The sequence below is a fragment of the Saccoglossus kowalevskii genome, chromosome 9 (assembly GCF_978046115.1).
Source record: "Saccoglossus kowalevskii chromosome 9, keSacKowa6.1, whole genome shotgun sequence".
In the NCBI taxonomy this organism is placed as follows: Eukaryota; Metazoa; Hemichordata; class Enteropneusta; family Harrimaniidae; genus Saccoglossus; species Saccoglossus kowalevskii.
Window position 1 is genome coordinate 11,460,827 of NC_140649.1, and position 17,706 is coordinate 11,478,532.

General features: G+C 33.7%; 1 protein-coding gene across 1 annotated transcript in view; it reads right to left on the reverse strand.

Annotated features, from left to right (window-relative positions):
• Nucleotides 1–17,706, reverse strand: part of LOC100373726 (receptor-type tyrosine-protein phosphatase S) — an 82,933-nt gene that overhangs the window by 34,541 nt on the left and 30,686 nt on the right. Inside the window, exons 15-23 of the mRNA XM_085503917.1 lie at nt 16,442–16,579; nt 14,962–15,191; nt 14,592–14,658; nt 11,287–11,387; nt 9,709–9,940; nt 8,019–8,130; nt 5,110–5,247; nt 3,841–4,015; nt 3,452–3,494 (exon numbers count right to left, since the gene is read on the reverse strand). Coding sequence (XP_085360043.1) covers nt 3,452–3,494; nt 3,841–4,015; nt 5,110–5,247; nt 8,019–8,130; nt 9,709–9,940; nt 11,287–11,387; nt 14,592–14,658; nt 14,962–15,191; nt 16,442–16,579 — 1,236 coding nt within the window. The remainder of the gene's footprint in view (nt 1–3,451; nt 3,495–3,840; nt 4,016–5,109; nt 5,248–8,018; nt 8,131–9,708; nt 9,941–11,286; nt 11,388–14,591; nt 14,659–14,961; nt 15,192–16,441; nt 16,580–17,706) is intronic.

The window sequence follows — 17,706 nt, forward strand, 5'->3', positions numbered from 1 at the left end:
GATATGCAGAACATCACTGTACAATGTCTATGGTGGCAATATATGTCAAGATAATGATATGTAGAACATTAGTGTACAATGTGTATGATGGCAATATATGTCAAGATAATGATATGCAGAACATCACTGTATAATGTCTATGGTGGCAATATATGTCATGATAATGATATGCAAAACAGTGTACAATGTCTATGGTAGCAATATATGTCAAGATAATGATATGCAAAACAGTGTACAATGTGCATGGTGGCAATATATGTCAAGATAATGATATGCAGAACATCAGTGTACAATGTCTATGGCGGCAATATATGTCAAGATAATGATTTGTAGAACATCAGTGTACAATGTGCATGGTGGCAATATATGTCATGATAATGATATGCAGAACATCACTGTACAATGTCTATGGTAGCAATATATGTCAAGATAATGATATGCAGAACATCACTGTACAATGTGCATGGTGGCAATATATGTCATGATAATGATATGCAGAACATCACTGTACAATGTCTATGGTGGCAATATATGTCAAGATAATGATATGCAGAACATCACTGTACAATGTGCATGGTTGCAATATATGTCAAGATAATGATATGCAGAACATCACTGTACAATGTCTATGGTGGCAATATATGTCAAGATAATGATATGCAGAACATCAGTGTACAATGTCTATGGTAGCAATATATGTCAAGATAATGATTTGTAGAACATCAGTGTACAATGTGTATGGTGGCAATATATGTCAAGATAATGATATGCAGAACATCAGTGTACAATGTCTATGGTAGCAATATATGTCAAGATAATGATATGCAGAACATCAGTGTACAATGTGTATGGTGGCAATATATGTCAAGATAATGATATGTAGAACATCACTGTACATTGTGTATGGTGGCAATATATGTCAAGATAATGACATGCAGAACATCAGTGTACAATGTCTATGGTAGCAATATATGTCAAGATAATGATATGCAGAACATCAGTGTACAATGTCTATGGTAGCAATATATGTCAAGATAATGATATGCAGAACATCAGTGTACAATGTGTATGGTGGCACTATATGTCAAGATAATGATATGTAGAACATTAGTGTACAATGTGCATGGTGGCAATATATGTCAAGATAATGATATGTAGAACATCAGTGTACAATGTCTATGGTAACAATATATGTCAAGATAATGATATGCAGAACATCAGTGTACAATGTCTATGGTGGCAATATATGTCACGATAATGATATGTAGAACATTAGTGTACAATGTGCATGGTGGAAATATATGTCAAGATAATGATATGCAGAACATCAGTGTACAATGTCTATGGTGGCAATATATGTCAAGATAATGATTTGTAGAACATTAGTGTACAATGTGCATGGTGGCAATATATGTCAAGATAATGATATGCAGAACATCAGTGTACAATGTCTATGGTGGCAATATATGTCAAGATAATGATACGCAGAACATCAGTGTACAATGTCTATGGTAGCAATATATGTCAAGATAATGATATGCAGAACATCAGTGTACAATGTCTATGGTGGCAATATATGTCAAGATAATGATATGCAGAACATCAGTGTACAATGTCTATGGTAGCAATATATGTCAAGATAATGATATGCAGAACATCAGTGTACAATGTCTATGGTGGCAATATATGTCAAGATAATGATATGTAGAACATCAGTGTACAATGTGCATGGTGGCAATATATGTCAATATAATGATATGCAGAACATCAGTGTACAATGTGCATGGTGGCAATATATGTCAATATAATGATATGCAGAACATCAGTGTACAATGTGCATGGTGGCAATATATGTCAAGATAATGATATGCAGAACATCAGTGTACAATGTGCATGGTGGCAATATATGTCAATATAATGATATGCAGAACATCAGTGTACAATGTGCATGGTGGCAATATATGTCAATATAATGATATGCAGAACATCAGTGTACAATGTGCATGGTGGCAATATATGTCAAGATGATATGCAGAACATCAGTGTACAATGTCTATGGTGGCAATATATGTCAAGATAATGATATGCAGAACATCAGTGTACAATGTCTATGGTGGCAATATATGTCAAGATAATGATATGCAGAACATCAGTGTACAATGTGCATGGTGGCAATATATGTCAAGATAATGATATGTAGAACATCACTGTACAATGCGTATGGTGGCAATATATGTCAAGATAATGATATGCAGAACATCAGTGTACAATGTCTATGGTAGCAATATATGTCAAGATAATGATATGCAGAACATCAGTGTACAATGTGTATGGTGGCAATATATGTCAAGATAATGATATGTAGAACATCAGTGTACAATGTGTATGGTGGCAATATATGTCAAGATAATGATATGCAGAACATCAGTGTACAATGTCTATGGTGGCAGTATATGTCAAGATAATGATATGCAGAACATCAGTGTACAATGTCTATGGTGGCAATATATGTCAAGATGATATGCAGAACATCAGTGTACAATGTGTATGGTGGCAATATATGTCAAGATAATGATATGTAGAACATCAGTGTACAATGTGTATGGTGGCAATATATGTCAAGATAATGATATGCAGAACATCAGTGTACAATAATGTGTATGTTGCCATACAGTGTATAATGCAATATAGTCCAATACAGATTACTATCCCCTTGTTGACATCCCCTTAAGGAAGCTTAATTGTTTCACTACTAAGTATGTTACAACACATACATGTATGTGTAAGGCATTATGATACAGAATATCAATTTGTATATAATAAGAGACTATTACCGCACTGGAAACTCACAAAAAAAGTAATTAATTGAAATTATTAATAAACATTAAGGTTAACATATCAATTACAATAAATGACTTCATCACATGGTAATGAGCAAAATTTCAAGATACCAGTACAAAAATGTGACATTTGACCATTTTTATAACATGACAGACTTGTCAGAAGATCCAAATTTGTTTTTCAATATCAGTTACCTGACGGCACTGTACTATAATAATAAAAATAAAAGAAAGTATGACATATATTCTTTAATTTGGCCAGAACCTCCTAAAAAGGCAATATATTAACACTTCAGACTTTTATTCATCAACAAGATAGAGGACTAATTGTAAATAATTGGTCTATTAGAATCACATCTCCAATAGGAACAAATATAAACCAAAAATCACTTTTGTTACACACTGAATTATTAATTTAATTTGTAATAATTGTAGTTCATAGAAACCGCACTTTGATTTATGTATGTGTATGCACTACTAATACTGTAGCAGTAAATATTGTACAGGTACATGTATGATGGGAAGCTACAAGAAGAACATTTCTATTCATCACAATGGCATGACTGGATAAATAAAAATACCACTTCTATCATAAATTGATCATGACTTACTTGTCTCAACAGGTTCCATAAATGCACTAGAAGTATACAAAGGCTGTTCAAAAGTAAAAATGTAATAGATATTAATACCACACATACATAATAATATTATCATTCTAAGACCAGCCACTAAAAACACGTTGTGTATTTCAAACGCATTAAAAACCTAGAGAATGGATATGTGATAATAGATGCTTAGCACATCACCTTTTGAAAGCCTCTTCAGATAGCCAAAATAAATGAAAACAAAAAAACGTGTCAGCAGGGAAAGTGCTAATTAAAAATATTTCAAGTTTTCAAAAGTAAAATTTGATTTCAGACAAAATCTCTAATAATAAGTACACTTCTGACATTGAAAATTTCTTGCAATAAAAATTAAAGTAAGTGGAGTGATTTCCTACCTCCCCATCTGTATCCACATAAGCCCTTAAGAAAGCTGTATATTTGGAATCCGGCTCTAATTCTCCATTAGTAGCATCACCTTCATAACTAACAGTACGCTTCCGTCTTTGTTGGTCTTTTTTACAGTTTGTTTTGCCACCTGCTCCAACTTCGACCTCATTTTGTAAGGTTTCACTATAAGTGAATAAATGAAAGACTTAATGATCATACTATCTGAATTTTGATTCAGATTTTGTCCTATGACTCAATAGCACTCTGTGTCAGATTCTCAGTCTGGTTAATAATCACCGTTTCTCTTACAGTACTGTAGATTTAGGTTTCAATTAATATTTTTCATACAGTTCAATGTGAAAATACAGACAACATAATTTTTAAATAATGAAAACAAATTTAACAACAAGTGATGTCATGGTATGACACAGTCCAGTTGTACAGTTGTAAATAAACTGAAATAAGTCAGCAATTTAAATCAGAACTTGAAATGAATGCATGCTAATTTATATGTTTGACACAATGTATAACATAGGTGTAAAATTTGATTGCAATATGTCATGTCAGTAATTAGGCTTATATGGCAATTTTGAATCTGATTTGTGAAATACAAGGATTAGGGTGCCATGAGCAATCGATCTATGTACCAAGTCTTAACAAAATCAGTCCATGCACAAACTAAATCTTGTTACAAAATGGAAAATGCTTAATTCTGAGGCGTTTTTAATTAAGATTGATAATGGCTACTATCTGATAATGTTCTCAAATGAATATGTATGATATATGATTTTTTTGAACATATTTGGATCATGTATGTCAGAGATACAGATCTATACAAACACATAACACACATAAGAATAGCAGACATAAGTCTTAGGGCTTAACTAACAGTTCCCTGCATTTTATTTTCCTTCTTGTACAAATAGACATTCTTTACTGCATATGATTTGTGCAATAGAACACCTAATTTGTTATCTTCGGTTTGAAAGGCATGTATGTAGTCACTACATAATCGAACAGTGGTACTAAGATTGAAAATACATAGACTATCAGGTCCCTGATGCCATTTTACTTTGTATACATACTATGAGTGATGATGACTACACAATAACTGCCATGTGTCATTTGACGTCATTTACTTTCCTCATGATCCTATTAAGGCAATATAAATTTAAGATGTGAGGTTGACTAATGTCGTCTGGTGCCATTTTACTTATCCACCATAGAGAGCTTGAAGACTAATTGATGCGAGGTGTCCCTGATGCCAGTTTACTTACTGAGTGAGCTTAATGGCTACATAAGCATCTGTATCTGATGCTGTATCATAATCTTTCACTTTACTAGGAGGGAACAGCTCATCAGGACTTTTACTTGTGTTTACATCAGCTGCAGGCACAACGATTATTTCATAGCAACTGCAAAACATGAGGTAATAAATGGAATTGTCAAAAATTCAACAGGAATTCATCCATCATATGTAATTTTAATCAGTGCCACTACTACCACATTGCATGCTTTCCATTTCATGTTAATAAACCATGTACATACATTATATGTACTGTACAAGTTTTAATGCCTAATAATTCATGGATACACTGATACACATGGTCACAGAGTGTGGTACAGATATATTGTTTAGTGGGCACTGAGTGTGGTACAGATATTGGTTCAGTGGTCAATGAGTGTGGTACAGATATTGGTTTAGCGGTCACTGAGTGTGGTACACAGATATTGGTTTAGTGGACACCTAGTGTGGTACAGATATTGGTTTAGTGGTCACCGAGTGTGGTACAGATATTGGTTTAGTGATCACCAAGTGTCGTACAGATATTGGTTTTAATAGTGGTCATTGAGTGTTGTACAGATATTGGTTTAGTGGTCATTGAGTGTGGTACAGATATTGGTTTAGTGGTCAATGAGTGTCATAGAAATATTGGTTTAGTGGTCACCAAGTGTCGCACAGATATTGGTTTAGTGGTCACCGAGTGTTGTACAAATATTGGTTTAGTGGTCACTGAGTGTTGTACAAATATTGGTTTAGTGGTCACTGAGTGTGGTACAGATATTGGTTTAGTGGTTACTGAGGGTGGTACAAATATTGGTTTAGTGGTCAATGAGTGTGGTACAGATATTGGTTTAGTGGTCACTGAGTGTGGTACAGATATTGGTTTAGTGGTCACTGAGTGTGGTACAGATATTGGTTTAGTGGTCACTGAGTGTGGTACAGATATTGGTTTAGTGGTCAATGAGTGTGGTACAGATATTGGTTTAGTGGTCACTGAGTGTGGTACAGATATTGGTTTAGTGGTCAATGAGTGTGGTACAGATATTGGTTTAGTGGTCACTGAGTGTGGTACAGATATTGGTTTAGTGGTCACCAAGTGTCGTACAGATACTGGTTTAGTGGTCAATGAGTGTCATACAAATATTGGTTTAGTGGTCACCAAGTGTGGTACAGATATTGGTTTAGTGGTCATTGAGTGTGGTACAGATATTGGTTTAGCGGTCACGTAATGTGGTACAGATATTGGTTTAGCGGTCACCTAGTGTGGTACAGATATTGTTTAGTGGTCACCAAGTGTGGTACAGATATTGGTTTAATGGTCATTGAGTGTGGTACAGATATTGGTTTAGTGGTCATTGAGTGTGGTACAGATATTGGTTTAGTGGTCACCTAATGTGGTACAGATATTGGTTTAGTGGTCACCTAGTGTGGTAAAGATATTGTTTAGTGGTCACCAAGTGTGGTACACATATTGGTTTAGTGGTCATTGAGTGTGGTACAGATATTAGTTTAGTGGTCCCCGAGTGTGGTACAGATATTGGTTTAGTGGTCATTGAGTGTGGTACAGATATTGGTTTAGTGGTCGTTTAGTGGTCATTGAGTGTCGTACAGATATTGGTTTAGCGGTCACTGAGTGTCGTACAGATATTGGTTTAGTGGACAGATATTGGTTTAGTGGTCACCGAGTGTGGTACAGATATTGGTTTAGTGATCACCAAGTGTCGTACAGATATTGGTTTTAATAGTGGTCATTGAGTGTGGTACAGATATTGGTTTAGTGGTCAATGAGTGTCATAGAAATATTGGTTTAGTGGTCTCTGAGTGTCGCACAGATATTGGTTTAGTGGTCACCGAGTGTTGTACAAATATTGGTTTAGTGGTCACTGAGAGTGTGGTACAGATATTGGTTTAGTGGTCAATGAGTGTCAAAGAAATATTGGTTTAGTGGTCACTGAGTGTCAAAGAAATATTGGTTTAGTGGTCACTGAGTGTCACACAGATATTGGTTTAGTGGTCACCGAGTGTTGTACAAATATTGGTTTAGTGGTCACTGAGAGTATGGTACAGATATTGGTTTAGTGGTCAATGAGTGTCAAAGAAATATTGGTTTAGTGGTCAATGAGTGTCAAAGAAATATTGGTTTAGTGGTCACTGAGTGTCACACAGATATTGGTTTAGTGGTCACCGAGTGTTGTACAAATATTGGTTTAGTGGTCACTGAGAGTGTGGTACAGATATTGGTTTAGTGGTCATTGAGTGTCATAGAAATATTGGTTTAGTGGTTACTGAGTGTCGCACAGATATTGGTTTAGTGGTCACCAAGTGTCGCACAGATATTGGTTTAGTGGTTACTGAGGGTGGTACAAATATTGGTTTAGTGGTCACTGAGTGTGGTACAGATATTGGTTTAATGGTCACTGAGGGTGGTACAGATATTGGTTTAGTGATCACTGAGTGTGGTACAGATATTGGTTTAGCAATCACAGAGTGTTGTACAGATATTGGTTTAGTGGTCACTGAGTGTGGTACAGATATTGGTTTAGTGGTCACTGAGTGTGGTACAGATATTGGTTCATGGGAAAGATACTTAATTTGGGATGTGTTTTGTTCAGCTCTTGCTACAAGCCCAGAAAGACTCAATATCAATTTTATTTCAAAAGAATTTATTAAGGTTTTAGCCTACAGACAATCAGGCCTGGATTCCATCATAAAGTATCCGTGCACTTATCCAACCAGTGGATTAAAATAATGCTGGGACAAGAGTTGAGACAGATACACAGACAGACAGACATCAGTAGAACATTCGTGTTTAGTGCAAGAGAGCTAATAATCAATAGGACATATATATGTAAAGAATGTCTACAAATTGCTAAAAATCACCAAACATAAATTGATTATTACCTAATAGGACCGTTCCTTTGAGATACACTGGGTAACTGCATCCAGAAAGTTTTATCAGAAGAACGACTGTTTTCATTACTCGGTTTGGAAGGTTCTTCAATCATTTCAGGTGCTACAGAAAATAAAAAGACAAATAACAAAGATATTATTGACAACTACCCTGCCAGATAAATAATAAGATGGTGGTGTCAAAGCAATGGATGGAGGCTATAAATTATGGCCATCATTTATATCATGAAATGAATGCACATACTTGTGATACATGATGTGTTAAAAAAACAAGCAGCTTGTCAGCTGAGATAGCTCCGCTGTTAGCAATGCACATTACAATTAAAGAACTGAAGATATCATTAGAAAATATATATATAAAAAGCAACGGAACAAATCTGAAAGAAGTCCACATGTAGTACCTATATATGTAATATAAAAGCAATCGGACTTGCGGTTTTTAACAACAAGTCGAAAATATCACTTTTTACCAAAAATGACGAAAATATTCACCAAAATCAGAGAATTGAAGATATCATCATGAAATGAACAAATCTGAGAGAGGTCTACCCAAGGTACATATACACCACGTAACAAAGCATTCAGGCTTGTAGTTTTCAAGAAGAAGTCGAAAAAGTAAAACATTGACACGGACGACGACGGACAATCACTCATATGATAAGCTAAAAAAACTAGTGCACAGATACCTATAAAAAAATAAACCAATAGTGACTGCGCTTTGACTAACTGATTTTGCTTGAGAGTAGTCAAACATGAACAATGGAGGTTGTATGTGGCACATGAACTAAAACCTTGTATGACCTGCAGTAATGAGCCGGAAGAAAAAATTTGTAAGGGGTTTGTGTATAATTTGATATTAATTGAGCCAGACATGTCAAAAGATATATGTACACATGCAGAGGTAAATATGTCCTAATATTTTAAACTTGTTAGAATGGTATTTTACAACAGAAATTAGGTCATAAAGAATTTTTTTATAAAATTAATGAATTTTCTTACTTTTCAGTTAATGTAAAATTGACAGTATTACCCTCACAGTCCCTCATAGAATATGACATGAATTGAATGAATATTCTAAAAGAGTGCAACAATTATACCTCAGCAAATTTCAGCAAGAGAATTGTAAGTTTGTTGTGAAAAATTGATTTATACTACGTGTCATAATGACAGCCTCTCGACTGACATTTCAATTACAGTATTGAAGATATCATGAAACGAACAAATCTGAGAGAGGCTAACCTGAGGTACCTATAATAAAGTAATCAAACTGGCTGTTTTTGACAAGAAGTAGAAAATACAACTTTTGACCAGTTAAGATATCATCGCAAAGTGAAAAAATCTGAGAGAGTTCCACCTGAGGTACCTATAAATATAATATCAAAGCAATTGGTCTTGCGGTTTTAAAGAAGAAGTTGAAAATATAATTTTTTACCAAAAGTGACAAAAATATTCACCAATTGAATATTGTCATGAAATGATCAAATTTGTCACTACCTACATACCAAGTATCAAAGCAATTGAGCTGGTAATTTTCAAGAACTCAAAAATAGCATTTTCCTACCAAAAATATTCACCAAAAATAGCAGATGAAAGATATTGTCATGAAATGAACAAATCTGACATATGTCATGTTTTGTAAATGTTATTATATGATAATATATTTAGTCTAAACATATCTCACCTTCTGGGTCAGTCTTGCACACAGCAGCTTCCTCACTAGGATCACTTTCACCACCATATGTTGCAGCTCTAACATTTACTTTGTAGTGAGAATATGGCTTCAGGTTATATGCTTCACTAATATCATAACATAACTGATTAGGTTCGTTTTCCCAAGTATTAATCTTCCAGCTGTCTTCCTCAGTTTCATAGTTACTTTCAGGAGGGGTTCTAGCATCAATTGCATATTCCAACTGTGAATGAAATATATGAAGTAATTAAAAAATGCCATATTGCTATCTAACAATATACATACCATAACGCAACTAAATTTCTAATGTTTTAAACATATTGAAACATATTAAATGCCAGAAATGCTTGATATTCGATGATTTTTTAGCACAAAAATGGCCACCATTCGGCCATTTTGAATAGAATCATCAAACCCATATATCTGTATATCTATGACATGATTTATAATGAATATTTGAAATTTGAACATAATCTGTCTAAGCAAGTCAGAGATATGGCACTAGAACCGCATTCATTAAAACAAAATGGCCGCCAGTCGGCCATTTTTAATCTTATCTGAAAAACAAAATGATGTGCATCAAGGTCCTATAATGTCTAACGTATATATCAATTTTGAACAAAATTCATCTGTAAACAGCCGAAAAATGCTTGATTTTGATAATTTTAGCACAAAAATGGCCACCATCTTGAATCAGATCATGAAACAAATTGACATGCATATGTATAATATCATGTATGATGTATGTGTGAAGTTTGATTGTGATTGGTCAAGGCATTTCTAAGATACAGGTCCGGACGCACGCATGCAAGCACGGACCTGTCCCTGTTTTCGGACTGCGTTCGAACAGGGACTAAATATGCACACATGATATTGTCCAAAACATGCACAAAAAAAATATACTGATCATGTTCCAGGACATGGTTATATGAGTTATCTATGCTTGCTGTTGCACTTGATCACCATGTTCTACAAAATTAACGGCACACAGACAGTCTGGATTGGATCAATGATTTTCAAAAATGATTAACTAAGTCATTTTCTTGAATGGATGGTCAAGATTTTTTAACATGTGTATGCCCATAAACATACACAGTAACAGCTATACAGTGAGCAAATTATAGTACTCTTGATGAGTTTTTTAATGAATAAATTACATATTACTATTACTCTGAGTTAAATTTTGACTTTTTATTTGTTTATAAGTGTGCCCCCCCTCAATTTTTCTTCAATTTGATGTTTACCAGTGGGACATACACTCTTACAACTACAATATACACAATCCTGAAATGGGCAAAAACATGTATGCTAAACTTGAAGTCTGCCTAAAAAAATGGCCATTGGACAGCCACCTGATTCAAATATAAAACAACTTTGTTGGTACAATCTGAATCTGTAAGTTTGTCTTTGTATCAACTTTAAGAATAATAGGTTAACATGGTCATGCTTGAGAAATAATACTAGATATTGAAAAATATAAGCATATGGACATCAATCAAATTGAAGAATTTACAGAATGTATTCAACAGTAATTTGTATTATTACAAAGTTGCAAAATTGTAAACTCACTCTATAATGAGAGATAACTCCATTAGTATTATCTGGTTCTTCCCAGCAAACTTTACATTTGGCTCCAGTCATAGCTTCAACATTCAGAGGCATAGAAGGTACTACAAAAACAAAGCAGAATAACAATACAAGCTGGGTGGGGTGGTGATGGCACAATTGGAAATCAATAACAAATTTGCACGCCCATCTCTTGAGAAAAAATATTACAAACACAGGAAATGAATTTACAGTGAATTCGTCATTGAAAAAAAAATAGCACAAAACTAAACGGTGAAGGAAAAAATATTTAAACCCAGTTTCTCTGCCATCACCCTTGAGTTTCTAATGGTCTACCCCTTAGCATAATTATGCTAACAATACTTGCTGCACAACAGTTATGACATAATATTACGGTATTATTATTATTATTATTAATAACTGTTTTTATCAGTTAATAGCAATACAAATTAGTGATAACTAATACTACTACAAAAAGAAAGTTAGTTGTTAATGGGATAAAGCAAGTGTTACATATCAAATGGCATTTTTATTTCTTGATTGAAATGGTACAATACAAGGGAACAAGACCACCACCTGACAATTCAGAAGCTGACTGTGATCTTGCATCTTTGGTATTTATTTATTGATAGTTAGTGTATGGCTACGAGGACGATAACGGTAGTTAATTAAGCTTGACAATGGTCAGCAACCAAGGCTGTTCATGGTTATAATTAACAATGGTAGTCCATGTTTAACCAAGATACAACTATGGTTGACCATAATAGTTTATGGTTTTGGTGATAAAATATAATTATGTATTTTTAGTCAACTATTCACTTGGACAAATAATTTAATATTATGTTCACCATAGTTGAACCATCATGACAATTGGGCATGATTTATACCACAGTCAAATCTCTTAATAGAAATACAAGTCATGGTTGGTCATCACAGTTTCACCATGGTTGACAATAGTCATCTATAAAAAAAATGTTTGTATGTGTCCAAAGCATGAAAATGGTTGCTATCAATGTAATCTCCCTAAAACAAACTATCACTTTGATATCATGCAAAATGTAGTTGCCTGCCTGTAACCCTTTTCATCCCTTCCGGGGGATGTTGTGTGTTAATAAATAAATAAATATGGCATATGATTGCTATGAACAGGATTCTGGTTGCTAGGGACAGGTTTCTTAACTTTCTTCAACATATACACTAATAACAAATACTTGCTAACTTAGATGATATATCAATGTGGTCACATGACACACACTCTTAAATGGTCAAATATCATTCCTACAGTTGTGAAATTCCAACTCAAGGAAAAAAATGAGGCTTAATTTCCAATAATCATCCCATCCATGAAAAGGAAAATTCTTTAAATCCAGAAAAATATAGAGGTATGTATCATATGTAGTTCTTTTGGAAAGATCCTGCCATGACTATAAACAAAAATACAAAAGAAGCATTATGCAAGATTCATCAACAACCAAGCAGGATTTGAAAGCAAACACAGGACCACTGATCACATTTTAACTCTTTACACCATTATAAGTACCAATCAATAAACATAAACAATAAAACAAGCACAATTGGATTTCACCTTGTAACAGAAATACTCAGGGCTAGAAGGGTTCCACAAATTGAAGAAACAATTCAACATTAATTTTATGACAACATCGATACAACAATTTCGAAATATAACAAATGAACACAACAAAAACATATGAATGGCTGATATATTAGAAGAGAGAACTCAAAATTAAGAACATATAGTCTTTTAAAAAATGATATCAACATTTTACCCTACCTAAATTTATTAACCAAAATGATATAACTAAAGTTGAGCAGCCACAACATACAAATTGAAATTAGTCATCACCAAAAGCTCAAAAAACAAATTCAAGACAGACTTTGCAAGCATTGTATTGTATTGCATTGCATTGCATTGCATTGCATTGCATTGCATTGCATTGCATTGCATTGCATTGTATTGTATTGCATTGCATTGCATTGCATTGTATTGTATTGTATTGTATTGCATTGCATTGCATTGCATTGCATTATTCACGAGACACATATCTACTTTTAACACCTACACAAATAGCAAACAATTTGAAACTATCATGAATGCAGCAAACCTACAAATTTTGAAACAAGTTACTGAATAAAGAAAAACAATAAAAACTTCAATTGTTAATATTTAATTTTTTTAATTTTTTGTCTTTTTAAATATTTTATGTCTTTTTATTTTGTGGTATAATGTTCTGACATAATACATAATAAAGCATATTATTATACATCTGTCACCGGAACGCCATAAGTTACAGCGTGCCGTAATTTTGCGCTATTTTACGGGGTATTTTCATACTACCATATTAGGAAATGCGAATTCCAAATATGGAATGATTACGCGCGTAAGCGTTCTCTAATAATAAAAACAAACATGGCTGCCACCAGGATTTGACCGGACTCCACACAAATAAGTTCGCTGATTCTGTTCTAAACTTTTTGGATTTCGGCATTCCCATGATGTATCCTTGGAAGGAAAAGATGTATAATAATAGGGTTATTACGAAGATACCTCAAAGTATGCACTCAGACAGTACGCTGTCTCATCGACCTCCGCTGCGCGTCGGTCGATACTGCCGCTGTACTGTCTTCATGCATACTTTGAGGTACCTTCGTAATAACCTTATATTATTATGATGATATTGTTCATTCAGTAGGCAGTATTTAAAACCTGGCCCTATCCTTTTCCCATATACTATTAAATGTGAAATCACTAGATATTCACAAAAAATAGAAAATTGAATCAAAATAAAGTAACATGCGACACCATGTGTGATACTAAATTTGACTGAAATCAGAAAATTAGAAAACTGAATCTAAACACGAATTAAAACAATTCATCATTGTGATTACAATTCACCAAATGGGATATTCACATCAATTATCTGCTGGGGCACATGTAAAGTTCTTTCAGGGCTGGTGTTAAGATGGGACAGACAGAAGGAAAGGAAGTGACAACCGACTAGCATTGATGAGTTTGAACATATAAACAGTAGTGTATTTTACGTGGAAGAGGTAGTGTGAAAAATCTAGTCCATCCCTTTCAAAACTCCCCCACCCCTTTCACCCCTTCCCCTAAACAATTAACATTATAATATATAGATCATTCTATAAACCCTTGTTTTATTTTATGCACAAATGGAGGCTAACAATAAATTATACATTATATATTACAGGTTGTATACTGTAAAGGCAAATGTGTCAAATTAAATTTTTTTATTTTTAAACTAATAACAAAACAAATTGGGACTTACTTCCTTCACTGGTCTTAGCACTCTTTTCTTCTGTAAGACTGCAATTTCTTCCATTGCAAACCTTTATCTATTTAGTGTAAACAAAAATATATAGTATGCATAGGGAATAACAGTTACAAAATGCTACCTGTGTACCGGTATATATCAAAACTTTGGGGTTTTCATCAACAATAGCAAGTATATATACTAGTTTTTGTTTCCAAATAAAACATATGCTTTGAATTTATTGATAAAAGATGATTTTTAATAATAATAATTTGTTTTAGCACAACAAAATTTACTTGTAGAGAATTGATTTTTTTCTATTCCTGAAAGGAGACCAGTTGTTGAATGACTGGGGATTGTTTTTATCAAAGATGAAAGTACTTACTTCAACAGTATATTCAGTATTTGCTAACAAACCAGTAAATAGGTAAGTATAAGTAGCAGTCTGTTCGGCAAGCTCAATGTGAGAGTTCACATCTGATCTGTCAGATTTTATGAAGAGATAAAGTTCATATCTTTTTGTTACACCACGTGAATTAATCGGCGGGTCCCATTCAATAGTCAATGCACTATCTGACGTATTATGAAAACTGGATATAACTGGACTGTCTGGAACTGTAATATAAGAAAGAATAATCTGAAAGTTATTTCTGATTTTCTTTCATCTATTGGTTTGGGAATATGATTCTTTAATGTTTATTTATACATGTGCAGACGCTTGTTAAATTTGGTGACTAGTTTAGTATGATACAAGTACAGTCTTCAAATAATCACAATAGACAGGGGGAGGGGAGGGGAAGGGGTCAAGACCAAATATACAATGTATATGATTCCGGCGTTTCATAATAAATGATTTCTATTAATAATTGCACTTTAAAATAGTATTCATGATAAGTGTCTACGCCATAACCTTGTTAAAGTTATTAGCATATTGTGTATTAGTGCACATGCTTCGGGCCTTTTTAATGTTCCATTTGGTAAATTCCAACAATTCCCTAACTTTCGGCATGGCTCAGTGTTTGTATATACAAATTATGCATCTGATACTATGACCTCGGTAAGAATATTCATGAAACACAGGTATTCCAGTCCAGAAGCACATTTTGAAATAATTTTAGTTCCCGAATTGGTTCAAATTTGCATGAGAAAAGACACGACTATCGCACATGTTTTATGGTGCGAAATTTTAATGAGATGCAAATGAGCATGCTCCCGTAGGGTTAGCCATGGGGATTTCCGCTCACTGAAAAAACGTCTACATATAAAAAAACTAAAGACAAATCAACCATTTTATTTTGACTAAATGCACTAGTTCGTCTTAAATTCAGTATATTTTAAAGACAACACATCATGTTACCTTGAATTGTTATTTTTAATTACGAAAACGATCAAATTACAGATGCGTAAATACTTTATGGCGGGTCTGTATGTTTCACAAAATTATTATGATCAGTGTCCCCATGCTTATACTATTCAAAATAAAATTTTCAGTCAATTTGATAAAGCTTTAAATGGAGCTGTTTTAGAGCACCAAGCCTTATGGTGTTACATGAAAATTAATATACAGTCTAGCATATTTAAGCATATCAAACAAAAAATGGAAATTATATAATATTATATATAGAACTTATTTGAATTTATTGTGATGAAAATAAGACACTATTTTAAAGTGTTGTTGTTCTCAGTCCAGGGATTACAAGGTTAAAAAACAAGAATACCGCAAAGTATGAATGTCGCTCAGAAGCTTTGATAAGTCGAATACAAATGTATCACAGAAATGACTCTGGACAGACCAACAGCACACATATTAACATATTAAGTTTACATATTAATTTTAAGGACCTTGAGCACTGTTTAAGACATACCTCCCTCTAATGTCCGAGTAATCATCTTTTCTGAATATTCACTTTGATCTCCTACAGTATTGACAGCTGTCACCCAGACTTCATATTCAGTATATGCCACCAAACCAGTAAGAATTAAGGTCTGTTCAGTACCAATGGCTGATAGACAATAACAAAAAATTGAGTGTTATTGCTATTGCTTAGTAGTTAAAATAAACCTATTTTTGAAAAATATCAGTTGCCGAACAGCATTGTACGTAGTGATGCTCGCTCCAGCGAACTAGTGCAGAATGCAGTCTATTATACTGGTTTCGCTTACACTTTTTTGGTAAAGTGACATTTCCCTTTATCAAACATACCATAATGTACACAATTTTAGCTCACTTTCCCGAAGAGTAAAACATAATTAAAGCCAAATTTTGGAAGATAATGTATTAATATTAATATTTGTTATTCCTATTCTGGAGAATTTTCAAAAAAACATAACCCATGAAATACAGTGCATTATGCTCTATTTAACCATGGCTTGCATACCTAAATATTATCACCGCACTCACTGTAGGCAAGAACATGTATATAAAAGACGTGATAACAAAAATAACTTACCAAAATTATTGAACTATTAAATAGAATTCTAGAATTCGATTTAGTTGATTTCCACCAAAACCTTATCGGGTATTTTATTATTTCTATGCAGATTTATACCCAGTTGTATTGAATTTATAGATTTGTGATTAACAGCCCCATATACATGCATCTAAAATAATGCCATCATGGTTATTATTACCAACTGTAATTTGGGCTAATTGGGACTCCCATGAACACCATAGCAAGTCCACCCTTACATGTTGAACATACCTGGTAATAAATTTAGTTGATCAGGATTACTTTAAAGTTGAGTTTGTGCTGCTTTTTTGACTTTTGTTGTTTTCACCAGCTGTTCCACAGCAGTTCACATGGAGCCCACAGAAATACATGGTACAGAGGTGAACTTCAGAGCAACATAGAACGTTCTGTGACGTACATGTAGCTTGACTCGACAATATACATTATGTTGTTACAGTATATAACTTATTTTTATCAGGGGATGGTACTGCACACATTTTCAAAGTGGGAATGCAACTGGTTTTAGAAAATACAGGGCACATTCTTACAAAATCAAAATACGACTTAGATGCTAATATTCTTGATAATCAGAAAAACCAAATGGCGATATCATAGTTCTGCTCACAAAGTTTCTATTTCAATTTTAGCAAATCAAAAATAGAGAAAACTGCAACATAATA